Source organism: Suncus etruscus, chromosome 15 (genome assembly GCF_024139225.1).
Source record: "Suncus etruscus isolate mSunEtr1 chromosome 15, mSunEtr1.pri.cur, whole genome shotgun sequence".
Classification (NCBI taxonomy): domain Eukaryota; kingdom Metazoa; phylum Chordata; class Mammalia; order Eulipotyphla; family Soricidae; genus Suncus; species Suncus etruscus.
Window position 1 is genome coordinate 73,052,176 of NC_064862.1, and position 11,647 is coordinate 73,063,822.

Below are 11,647 nucleotides of genomic sequence, written 5' to 3' on the forward strand. Positions count from 1 at the left end.
CTCAAAAACAAGAATGAATAAACCCTTAATATAGCAGGAAGGGAAGGTCTGGGGAGAAGCTCTGACTGCAGAGGCTGGTCTGAGAGAACAGGAGGGTTCCAGATCCTTCTCAGCCTTCCGGCCCCTTAACATCCTGGGATATTCCCAGCCTCCTGTGGCACCCCTGTGAGAAGTAGTACACACACACACACACACACACACACACACACACACACACACACCTCAAGTACTAAAAGTGAAGCAAGGAAAAGGATGAAGGGGTTGGAGACTTGGAGACACTGCCTGAGTGTGGGGGATCTTCCAGGGGGAAGTCAGTCAGAAAATCAGTCAGCAGTTGTGTGTGGTGGTGGTGGTGGGGCTCTCCAGGGCAGAGGGTCAATCACTCCAACACCTGCAAATCTCGAATGTTTGCCATCATGCTGGTTGCTGTCTGTCCTCTTTCAGGATGAGGACCCTCTTCCTCAAGAGGCAGCCACAGCTGGAATGTCTGTGGGTACACATGGGGGGAGGAGTCACACACACAACACTGTGGGAATAGTTTACATACACGGATTCCTGAGAGGAGCGTACACACACTACTGTGGAAATAGTGTCTGTCCACAGACACTTGAAGGACAGAGTATACACAAACATAAACTCCTGTAGTAAACATACACACACCCCTGTGGGAAGTAGTCTACACACATATACATGTATGGGAAGTAGTGTACACACAAACACATCTCTTTGTAGGAAACAGTATATAAACATACATACACACCCATGTGGGAAGTGTCCATCGTGTGGTACATTCTGTCCCCTGATAGCACACTTAAGCACCAGACTTCCCATCCCTGTGTCCACCCTCTTCCCTGACAGGCCCCATTAGCTCCAAAGTGCTCTGGCTGGGGCTGGAGCGATAGCACCTTGAAAGGACATTTGCCTTGCACATGGCCAACCCGGGACAGACCTGGTTGGATCCCTGGCATCCCATATGTTCCCTCCAAGCCTGCCAGGAGTGATTTCTGAGTGCAGAGCCAGGAGTAACCCCTGAGCACCGCTAGGTTTGAGCCCAAAACAAAACCGAGTGCTCAGGCTGCCCCCTTCCCACAGGCTCTTTGTTCCTCCTGCCAAGCTTTCCCATGTCTGACTTCACAAGCTGCTCAGGCCATCCCACTATGTGTCCCGAAGACATTGGTGAAGCCTGAGGCCTCCTATTCCTTGAGGTGAAGGCAGATGTGCTCAGCTCTGCTCCATGTGCTCCTTTCCCTGGGCAGGGTAAGGTAGTCAGGGGCAAGCCAGGTCAGGCCAACAGGGTTGGGGCCCAGGATGGGCCTGCACAGGATGGGGCCATGCAAGGCTGGTGCAGAGCTTCGGCCAGAAGTGACGAGTCAGGAGCGACTCAGTGGGCATGAAGAAAACCAGAGAAGGCTTCGTGCAAGAGGTGGCAGCAGTGCTCGGCCCAGAAAGGAAGCAGGCAGCCAAATCCTCATCATCACATTTATTGACGGCCCCTGGGAGGCGGGGCTGGGGACAGAACATACAAAGACAAGGACCTGCTCTCAAAAAGGTTCCATTCTCAGGAGACGGGACAGAAAAATACAGCGTGGTCTTTCCCGGGGTGGGGGTTCCCCTCTCGCCTGCAGAGCCCGGCCTGAGTGGGGAGCTGGGGTACCCCCGCAACTGGGCCCTGACCACCGGGCTCCGGGCTGGGGGGGAAAGGTATACTCAGGCGTGGGGTACACGCTCCTGAGGCCTTGGCATTGTGCGAGCCCAGTGGAAGGGCAGGGGGCACCCGCCCCGGGCAGGCCCCCTGGGAGAAAACAGAGGCAGGACCCCCTCCTCCTGCCTCAGCCGCCAGGGCCAGGGGAAGGGGCCTGCCCCTCCCCCACCCGGGCAGTGGGGGGGGAGGAGGACCCTCCAAATCAAAGTTTGTCTGGGCCCCCCGGGGGGGCCATACCCTGGATCCTACCGGTGGGGAGGTTCAGGCTGCGAGGGCCGGGGGCTCAGCAGCGGTGCAGGGCCGAGAGGGCACCCGGGGGAGCTCTTGAGCGGGGGCACCGGGCGGGAGTCCAAGGGGGGCAGGCTCCGGGGTACGGCCGGTGGCCCCCGGGCAGCCCCGGTGGGCAGGACGGCTGCAGCGGGTAAGGGTTTTGGGGGGTCAGTGGCGGCGGTGGGGGGCACGGGCGGGCCCGAGCGCTCACGGCGCCTCAGCAGCTCTTGCAGCTTCTCGGCCTGAGTCCGCCGCATGTGTGCCAGGGCACGGCCACGCTGGAAGGCGGGCAGGAAGGCCTCCAGGCTCTGCTCCCCCAGCAGCAGCTGCTCCATCTGCTCCTGCAGGGGGAGGGACCAGTGGGGAGGGCCCCCCACCCCAGACCCCTTTCCCTCCAGCCCGAGACCCTGACCCCTCAGTGGCTAGCTGGGACTCCTGATTCATCCTGGCCACCCTGGGCCCGATGACCGCCTGGAAGTCGACCAGATGTCTGTCCGAGCCACGTTCCTGCTGGTTCTTCTGCCTTCCAGAGCACCCCGCTGCCCGCTCTACCCAACCAGCTCCCCTAGATCTAGCAGGCTGCAGGAGATGGCTCTCCCTTGGCAGAGGGGCTCACAGCAGGGCAAGAAGGAAGGAGGGTAACTGAGAGATCGGGGTGTCCCTCCCGCTCCCCAGGCCCCTGCCCTCACCTCTGCCTCCTGCTCAGCTTCTTCCAGCTCGGCCTGCAGCCAGCCCAGGGCACAGTGAGGGCTCCAGCGCTGCATGCTGTCATCTGGGGGAGTCACAGGGGACAGGGGCACAGCTCAGCTCAGGGTACTCCCTTCCTGCAGCCTCCCTCACACCCCTATTCCCGACTGTCTAAAAAGGTGTAGGGCCTTCACCTTCTAGAGTGCCCCAAAGTCCTGGGGTAATTGGTCGCCTCTTTTCCAACTGCCCAAGACCCCCGCTGGCCTCTCCAGCCTAGCTCTGCTCACTCAATCCAGGGGTCCCATGCAGCCTGTCTTCCATGCCTCCTTGCAGGCGCCCGAACCCGCTGCACCCTCTTACCCAGTCGTTGCAGCTTGTCAGCGCAGCTCTCGGCCACCTCGCGCAGTTCTTGGTACTTGATGGCCAGCTCCGCCCGGCCCATCTCCAGGCGGGGCCGCAGCGCCAGGTTCTCCTTGGCCAGGGCGTAGTTGGAGGCCAGGCAGTTCTCCCGCTCCAGCTGCAGGCCCTGGAACTGTGGACAGAGATGGTGGGGCTCAGTGGGGCTGCCCCCAGGACTCCTGTCCTACTAGGGGTGTCCACCCCAGGCCCTGCCAAGCTGGGAGGCCCTGGGACCTGCAGGGACGGGGCCACCCAACAGGTGGAGGGCACCGTGGGCACAGAAGGCCTGTTTCCCGGGCAGGCCAAGTGTGTTTCCACCCCGCCACCCTACTGGGCAGCCTGAGACTTCAGAGGCCAACTCGGAAGGCCTCTACCAATGTTAGTTAATTTTTAATTTTTCAATTAATATGTCTGCTCAGGTCCCCGAGGGGTCCCCCGCCCTCCTGTCCCATTTTCCACGCTCAGGCTGTGTCCGCTCCTTCCAGGCCTTTGTCTTTCTCTCTCTCTTCTCAGGTGTTTCGGGGGGCCCAACTCTCCCCAGCACTGCCTTCCCCAGCACCCCCCTTTTCCCCGGCACCTGCTATTCCTCCCACACCCGCTCCTCTGCCCTCCAGTGGAATCCCTGCACCCCCAGGAATACACACCCCCTTTTCCTCCTGGGTTTCCTCCCAGCCAGCCTCCCCCTCGGAGCTCATCCTGGGTTGGGGAAGCCTTTTCTTTTCCTCCGCTTCCAGAGAATGCATTCCCCTCCATTTGTCCCCTGGGGTGTGTGTGTGTGTGTGTGTGTGTGTGTGTGTGTGTGTGTGTGTGTGTGTGTGTGTGTGTGTGTGTGTGTGTGTGTGTGTGTGTGTGTGTGTGTGTGTGTGTACCTGTGTGTGTGTGTGCACCTGTGTGTGTGTGTGTGTGCACCTGTCCCCCCCGTGTGTGTGTGTGTGTGTGTGTGTGTGCACCTGTCCCCCCCTGTCCCCCACCTTCCAATAGACACTTCCCTTTTCTGCACCCCTAACCCGCCCCCCACACACACAGGGGCCGGCCTGGGCCTATCTCGGTGGAACAGACAACTTTCTCCAACGGGGGCCTCGGCTCCAATCCCATGCACAGCCCCCCCAGACACAAAGGCCCTCCCCAGGGCACCCCCAGAACGCCCATGCCCCCCATCCAGCGGTTACCCCCCCACCCCAGATGCCAGGCCCCGAGTTGCCAGCTCGGGGAAGGCGCCTCCTCTTTCTGGCCAGCCAGGGCCCCCCACAACAACACAGCCGCCCCCTGGCCCCCGGAACACACCTCCCCGAGCATCCGCCGGAGAGGACACGCCTCGCGGCCATCCCCGGAGGGTGCAGGGCTCCTCCCTCGCCCCCCGCACCCCAAAACGCCCGCCCCGGGGTCCCCCGAAAGCCCCTGGGGAGGGGGCGGCTCCGCAAGGGGGCCCAGGGCGACGTGGCCCGGCCCCGCGAGGCCCTCGCTGGCCGGCTGGCTGGCTGGCTGGCTGGCGGCTGGCTCGGCGGGTCCGGCAGGCCGCGGCCCGGCCCCCCGAGCCCCCCAACTACCTTCCTGCTGAGCCGCACGATCCGGTCCAGCTTGGGCTCGTCCTGGAGCAGGTCGCGGAGCTGCCCGGTGCTGAGGATCCCAAAGCGCCCCGGGCTGCCGGGCTCCGGCCCCGCCCGCGCCGCCCGGGCCCGGTACATGCCGCCCGCCCGCGCCCCCAGCTCGGCTGCTGGCTCGGCCCCGCGCTCGGCCCGCTCCGCGCCGCGCCGCTCCGGCTCCAGCTCCGGCTCCGGCTCCGGCTCCGGCTCCGCCGCGCCGCGCCCCGCCGCCGCCGCCAGGGGGCGCCCCGCGCGCTCTTAAAGGGGCCGCGGCCCGCACGGGGCTGGGGGCGGGGACCGGGACCGGGACGGGGTGGGCCGCACCCCGGGAGCGTCCCTGGTTCGAGGCCCGACGCCGACGCCGCCGCTGCAGCAGCAACCGCGCCCGGCTCCCGGCCCGGCCAGAGATCACGAGCCCCGGCTTACTTCGGTTCTCCCCGCCTGGGTTTGGCTGCCCTCACTGGGAGAAGCCAGGCGGCGTGATGCCCAGGCCTCAGTTTACCCCTCTGTGATAGGGATGATGAAGGGGGACTATGGAGTGTGATCCGCAGATCTCCGAGGTGAGCTGTGTTTACAGGGAAAATAATGAGGACAAAGCCACCGTCCCGACCAGGACAGGTAGACTGGGTGGGGTCTTGAGTCCCAGCTGTGACCCAGAGTGTCTATAGAGGTGTCTGTCTGTCTGTTCTGGGCCTTCTGGGGGACCCCAGGAGGGAGTATCTCTACCCTGGGGGAGTCCTGGGCTCACAGTCTCTTGTCCGCCCTTCTTTCCTTCCTTCCTTCCTTCCTTCCTTCCTTCCTTCCTTCCTTCCTTCCTTCCTTCCTTCCTTCCTTCCTTCCTTCCTCCCTCCCTCCCTCCCTCCCTCCCTCCCTCCTTCCTTCCTTCCTTCCTTCCTTCCTTCCTTCCTTCCTTCCTTCCTTCCTTCCTTCCTTCTTTCCTTCCTTATTTTTGGGTCACACACGGCAGTGCTCAGGAGTTACTCCTCGCTTTGCGCTCAGAGGTCACTCCTGGAAGGCTGGGGGACCGTATGGGATGCCAGGATTCGAACCTCGAACCATCCTGTGTAACCCCTGAGCATCACCGGCTGTGGCCAAAAAAGAAAAATGAAAAAAAAGAAATTGCTCCTGGCAGATTTCGGGGGACCATATGGGATGCCAGGATTCAAATCACTGTCCTCCTGCATGCAGGGCAAACACCCTACCTCCATGCTATCTCTCTGGCCACTGGTTGGCTAATTTTTTTAAAATCATTTATTTATTCAGGCTTTGGGCCAAGCCCAGCGGACTCGCTCAGGGGTTACTCCTGGCTCTGTGCTCAGAAGTTACTCCTGGCAGGCTGGTGGACCATATGGGATGCCAGGATTCAAATCACTGTCCTTCTGCATACAAGGCAAATACCCTATCTCCATGCCATCTCTCCGGCCCACAGCCCATTTCTTTTTTTTATATATATATATATAATTATCTTTATTTAAACACCGTGATTACAAACATGATTATAGTTGTATGATTACAGTCATGTAAAGAACACCCCCCTTCACCAGTGCAACATTCCCACCACCAATTTCCCAGGTCTCCCTTCTCCCCACCCCCCTACACCTGTACTCGAGGCAGGCTTTCTACTTCCCTCATTCATTCACATTGTTATGATAGTTTTCAGTGTAGTCATCTCTCCAACTGCACTCATCACTCTATGTGATGAGCTTTATGTCACAGCCCATTTCTTTTATTTGGGGGGGGTTGGGGCCACACCCAGCGTTGCTCAGGGGTTACTCCTGGCTGTCTGCTCAGAAATAGCTCCTGGCAGGCATGGGGGACCATATGGGACACCGGGATTCGAACCAACCACCTTTGGTCCTGGATCGGCTGCTTGCAAGGCAAACACTGCTGTGCTATCTCTCCGGGACCGCAGCCCATTTCTTAATCAACTAACTCCACGACAAAACAGTGCAATAGCACAACAGGGAGGTCGTTTGCCTTGCATGCATCAGACCCAGGTTCAATTCCTTGGCATCCCATAGGGTCCCAAAGCATGCTAGGAGTGATTTCTGAGCACATAGCCAGGAGTAAACTGTGAGCACTGCTGGGTGTGGCCCCAAACCAGGCTGAACAGAACAGAGAGTGTCAGTGCACCCTAGCCTCCCTCTGGGCTGCCCATTGCTGTAGTCATTCGAAAAGGTGGTTGCTTGTTTATTTTTTATTTAATTAAAATTTTTGTTTTGGTTTTTGGACCACACCTGGTGGTACTCAGGTGTTACTCCGGGCTCTGCTCAGAAATCACACCTGGCAGGGTCAGAGAACCAAATGGGATGTCAGGGATCAAACCCGGGTCAGTCCTACGTCAGCAGCATGCAAAGCAAATGCCCTACCGCTGTGCTATTGCTCTGGCCCCTTCGATTGCTAATTTATAGCCAAAGAGCCATGAATGAGGTGGAGTCTTTTCAGCACACTCTTTTTCTTTCTTTCTTTCTTTTTTTGTTTTTGTTTTGTTTGGGTTTGGGTTTGGGTTTTTGGGTCACACCTGGCACTGCTCAGGGGTTACTTCTGGTTCTATGCTCAGAAATCGCCCCTGGCAGCCACAGGGGACCATATGGGATGCTGGGATTCAAACCACCGTCCTTCTACATGAAAGGCAAACGCCTTATTTCCATGCTATCTCTTCAGCCCCTTGTTTTTGTTTTTGTTTGGGTCACTTGTGGCAGTGCTCAGGGGGCTATTCCTGGTTCTGCGCTAAGAAATCACTCCTGGCAGACTCAGGGGACCATATGGGATGCCTGGATTCAAACCACCATTCATCCTGGATTGACTGCTTGCAAGGCAAATGCCCTACCGCTGTCAGCACACTCTTAAGAAAGCATTAAGTTGGGGCTGGAGAGATAGCTCATCGGTGGGGTGTTTGGCTTGCAAGCGGCCAACCCAGGACTGACGTTGGTTCAAATCCCAGCATCCCATATGGTTCCCTGTGCTGGCCAGGAATGATTTCTGAGCTCAGTAACCCCTGAGCACCACCAAAAAGAAAGCACTGAGTTGGGACCAGGGTATTATGGACAGGGGGCCTTCCCAGAGGAAATGACGCTTAATTGGGTTTTGAAGGTTACCTACTAGTTCTGAGATTGAAAGAGAAAATACTGAAGCCCAAGAAAGCTTCGAGACTGTGTTCTCATTCTCCCTAGAACATGTATCTCGCTTGCTGGCCTCTGTTTCTTTGCAGTTTCACTCCAGAGAAGCCTTTGCTTTCTTTTTAACACTCGCTTCTTCCTTACGACTTTCTAAATAAGTTTCAATAAGAACTTGCTTTGGGCCTGAACAATAAATAGCACAGCACGGAGGGCATTTGCCTTGCATGTGGCCAACCTGGGTGCAATCGCCGGCATCCCATATCGTTTCTCAAGCCTGCCAAGAGTAATTTCTGAGCAGAGCCAGAAGTAACCCCTGAGCACTACCAGGTGTGGCCCCAAAACAAACAAACAAAAATAAATTAAAAAAAAACATTTGTGGTGGGTTGGGAAGGTGGTTCAGAGGGAGGAAGGAGGGTCCAAATATGGAGAAAGTGCAAAGAGGAAGCAGAAGAGAAATGTGGGGCTGCACTGCTGGCTCTGAGACCAAAGAAGCCACAGGCCAGGGAATTCCGCAGTATCGGAATCCGAAAAGGCAGAGATGAATTTACCCCCAGAGACTCCAGCGGCTGCAGGCCCTGGCCAATTCCTCGATTTCAACCCTCTGAGCCCGTTTGGACATGAGCCACCCCGAAGTGTATGGTAAGGAATATGTTCAGGTCTCAGCCAGCAATTGAGTCATCTGTCAGCAGCACTAGAAAGTATAGAAAGTGGGCTGGAAAAAACAAAAATAAGAACAAAAAGAAAGTGGGCCGGAATGATAGCATAGCGGTAGGGCGTTTGCTTTGCATGCAGCAGATCCAGGTCAGACCTTAGTTTGATCCCCTGGCATCCCATATGGTCCCCCAAGCCAGGAGCAGTTTCTGAGCACAGAGCCAGAAGTAACCCCTAACCATTACTAGGTGTGGCCTAAAACCAAACCAAAACAAAAAGTATAGAAAGTGAACTTAGGGGGCCGGAGAGATAGCATGGAGGTAAGGTGTTTGCCTTGCATGCAGAAGGTCGATTGTTCGAATCCCAGCATCCCATATGGTCCCCCGTGCCTGCCAGGAGCTTTTTCTGAGCATAGAGCCAGGAGTAACTCCTGAGCGTGCCAGGTGTGACCAAAAAACAAAAACCAAAAAAAAAACAAAAAACAAAGAAAGTGAACTTGGAGATGCCAGAATGATAGTGTGGCAGTAGGGGGTTTGCCCTGGTTTAATCCCTGGTATCCCATATGGGAGGGAGGAAGGGAGGGAAGGAAGGAAGGAAGGAAGGAAGGAAGGAAGGAAGGAAGGAAGGAAGGAAGGAAGGAAGGAAGGAAGGAAGGAAGGGAGGGAGGGAGGGAGGGAGGGAGGGAGGGAGGGAGGGAGGGAGGGAGGGAGGGAGGAGAGGTAGGGAGGAGAGGTAGGGAGTGAGGAGAGAGATGGACGGACACACAGGTTCCAGCTCAGAGCCTCTCCCTGGCTCAACACCATCATCATCAACAGGAAACAAACCCAAAGTTCTGCCAGGAAAGTGGAGAAGGAGCCGGTGTCCTTCAGCCAAGGGACCTTTCAGGCAGCAGAGGGTGTGGACAGCTCGGGAGGTCACGTGGGCCTCATCGACCCTTGGGGATGTCCAGACACTCAGCCAAGCTGCCCCACAGGGGGACGCAACAGGGTGCAAGGCCCAGAGCCAGCTCGACCAATTCTTGGCACAGCCTGGCAGGCATCAATGACCTGGGCAGGAGCCAGGGGACACCTCAACGGTCAGGCTCTCTGCCTGGCCTCACTGAGGAACATTAAGATTCTTCTTCCTTGGGGCCGGAGAGATAGCACAGCGGTGTTTGCCTTGCAAGCAGCCGATCCAGGACCTAAGGTGGTTGGTTCGAATCCCGGTGTCCCATATGGTCCCCATGCCTGCCAGGAGCTATTTCTGAGCAGATAGCCAGGAGTAACCCCTGAATGCTGCCGGGTGTGCCCCCCCCCAAAAAGAGATTCTTCTTCCTTTTGTGTTTCCCTTTTGGGGCACACAGCTGTACTCAAGACATGTTTCCTGGAAGGGGGGAGTAGAGGTCACTCCTAACTGATGGTATGGCACAGGGGGCTCCCACATCCAGCCCTTCCCCCTCCTCGCCTTTCCCTTTCAGCTACTTTTGAATCCTGCAGCCATAAAACTAGCAAGCATAGAGTCGGAGAGATAGCATGGAGGTAAGGCATTTGCCTTGCATGCAGAAGGACAGTGGTTTAAATCCCCGTATCCCATATGGTCCCCCGAGCCTGCCAGGAGCGATTTCTGAGCGTAGAGCCAGGAGTAACCCCTGAGCGCTGCCAGGTGTGACCCAAAAACCAAAACCAAACAAACAAACAAAACCAAAAACTAGCAAGCACACAAAATTTTAGCAAGATGTGTTCTTATCTATCTTGGTTTTATATCAGAACTGTAGATCTATATATGTAGAAATGTAGATCTATTTTATATCAGAAATGTAGTAATGTATGTTGACCTTTTTTTCGGAGGAGGCACACCCAACAGAGCTCAGGGTACAGGGCTAACTCCTGGTTCTGTGCTCAGGGATTACTCCTGGCTCTGATCTCAGACATCATTCCTGGTGGAGCTCACGGAACCCTATACGGTGTCAGGATTGAAACCAGGTGAGTGGCACGCAAGGTAAGCACCCTGCCTACTGTACTATCTCTCAGCCCCTCACCTGCTTTTTTTTTTTTTTTTTTTTTGGTTTTTGGGCCACACCCGGCAGTGCTCAGTGTTGACTCCTGGCTGTCTGCTCAGAAATAGCTCCTGGCAGGCACGGGGGACCATATGGGACACCGGGATTTGAACCAACCACTTTTGGTTCTGGATCGGCTGCTTGCAAGGCAAATGCCACTGTGCTATCTCTCCGGGCCCTCCTCACCTGCTTTTTAAAAATTAGCTTTATTGGGGCCCATAGTGATAGCACATTGGGTAGGGCATTTGCCTTGCATGCAGCTGACCTGGGTTCAGACCCCAGAATCCCATAAGGTCCCCAAGTCTACCAGGAGTGATTTCTGAGCACAGAGCCAGGAGTAACTCCTGAATGCTGCTGGGTGTGGTCCCAAAACAAACAAACAAAAACAAACCAAAAGAGGTGTTTTTTTTTTTGTTTGTTTGGTTTTTTTTTGGTTTTTGGGTCACACCCGGCAGCGCTCAGGGGTTACTCCTGGCTCTGCACTCAGAAATCGCCCCTGGCAGGCACAGCGGACCATATGGAATGCCAGGATTCGAACCACCGTCCTTCTGGATGTAAAGCAAACGGCCTACCTTCATGCTATCTCTCTGGTCCCTCAAAAAGAGTTTTATTAAGGGGCCACAGCTATAGTATGGTGGCTAATGTACTTCATAAGCATAGAGCCAGGAGTAACTTCTGCTACAGCAGAAACAGAGTAAGACCACCATAAGGTGTGACCCAGAAGCTAAAAAAAATTACTAAGATATAATTGTATAATTGATGGTAATAAATCTCACATATTTCAAACTTACAATCTGATGTGTTTTAGCTTAAGTACCTATGATATGAATCCATGACTCAAATTCAGTCAGGGAATCCATCCTTGTGCCTCCAGTCCCATTGGGGCCCTCTTTATTCCTCCATCTACACTCCCTGCTAATCCAGCCCATGGAAACTTCTCATCTGATTTTTCTTTTTTTAATTAAGTGAAGGAAGATTATTTTAATTTTTTATTTTATTTTATTTAAATAACATGCATTATATAGTTGACATAGTTGAGTGTAATACATGTGTTTCCAATAAGTGAAAGCAGCGTTATTTAAAAAAATAATAGACGGGAGCCCAGAGCAATAGCAAAGCAGCAGGCTGTTTGCCTTGCACACAGCCTACCCAGGACGGACCCAGGTTCAATTCCTGACATTCCATATGTTCCCCTGAGCCT

General features: G+C 55.6%; 1 protein-coding gene across 1 annotated transcript; it reads right to left on the reverse strand.

Moving 5' to 3' along the window:
* Positions 1 to 1,465: 1,465 nt before the first annotated feature.
* VPS37D (VPS37D subunit of ESCRT-I) lies at positions 1,466 to 4,777 on the reverse strand. Its single transcript, XM_049789560.1, has 4 exons — positions 4,606 to 4,777; positions 3,020 to 3,191; positions 2,662 to 2,744; positions 1,466 to 2,313 (listed from the first exon to the last, which is right to left on the reverse strand). Exons 1-4 carry the CDS (start codon positions 4,741 to 4,743, stop codon positions 1,948 to 1,950), a joined length of 759 nt encoding a protein of 252 aa, XP_049645517.1. The 5' UTR covers positions 4,744 to 4,777; the 3' UTR covers positions 1,466 to 1,947.
* Between the last annotated feature and the right edge of the window lie 6,870 nt (positions 4,778 to 11,647).

Excerpts from the sequence above, each read along its gene's own strand:
- VPS37D (XM_049789560.1), bottom strand. The coding sequence starts at position 4,743 with ATGTACCGGGCCCGGGCGGCGCGGGCGGGGCCGGAGCCCGGCAGCCCG. Across the intron at positions 3,192-4,605 it reads TCGTGCGGCTCAGCAGGAAG|TTCCAGGGCCTGCAGCTGGA; the intron begins GTAGTTGGGGGG and ends CTCTGTCCACAG. Across the intron at positions 2,314-2,661 it reads AAGCTGAGCAGGAGGCAGAG|GAGCAGATGGAGCAGCTGCT; the intron begins GTGAGGGCAGGG and ends CTCCCCCTGCAG.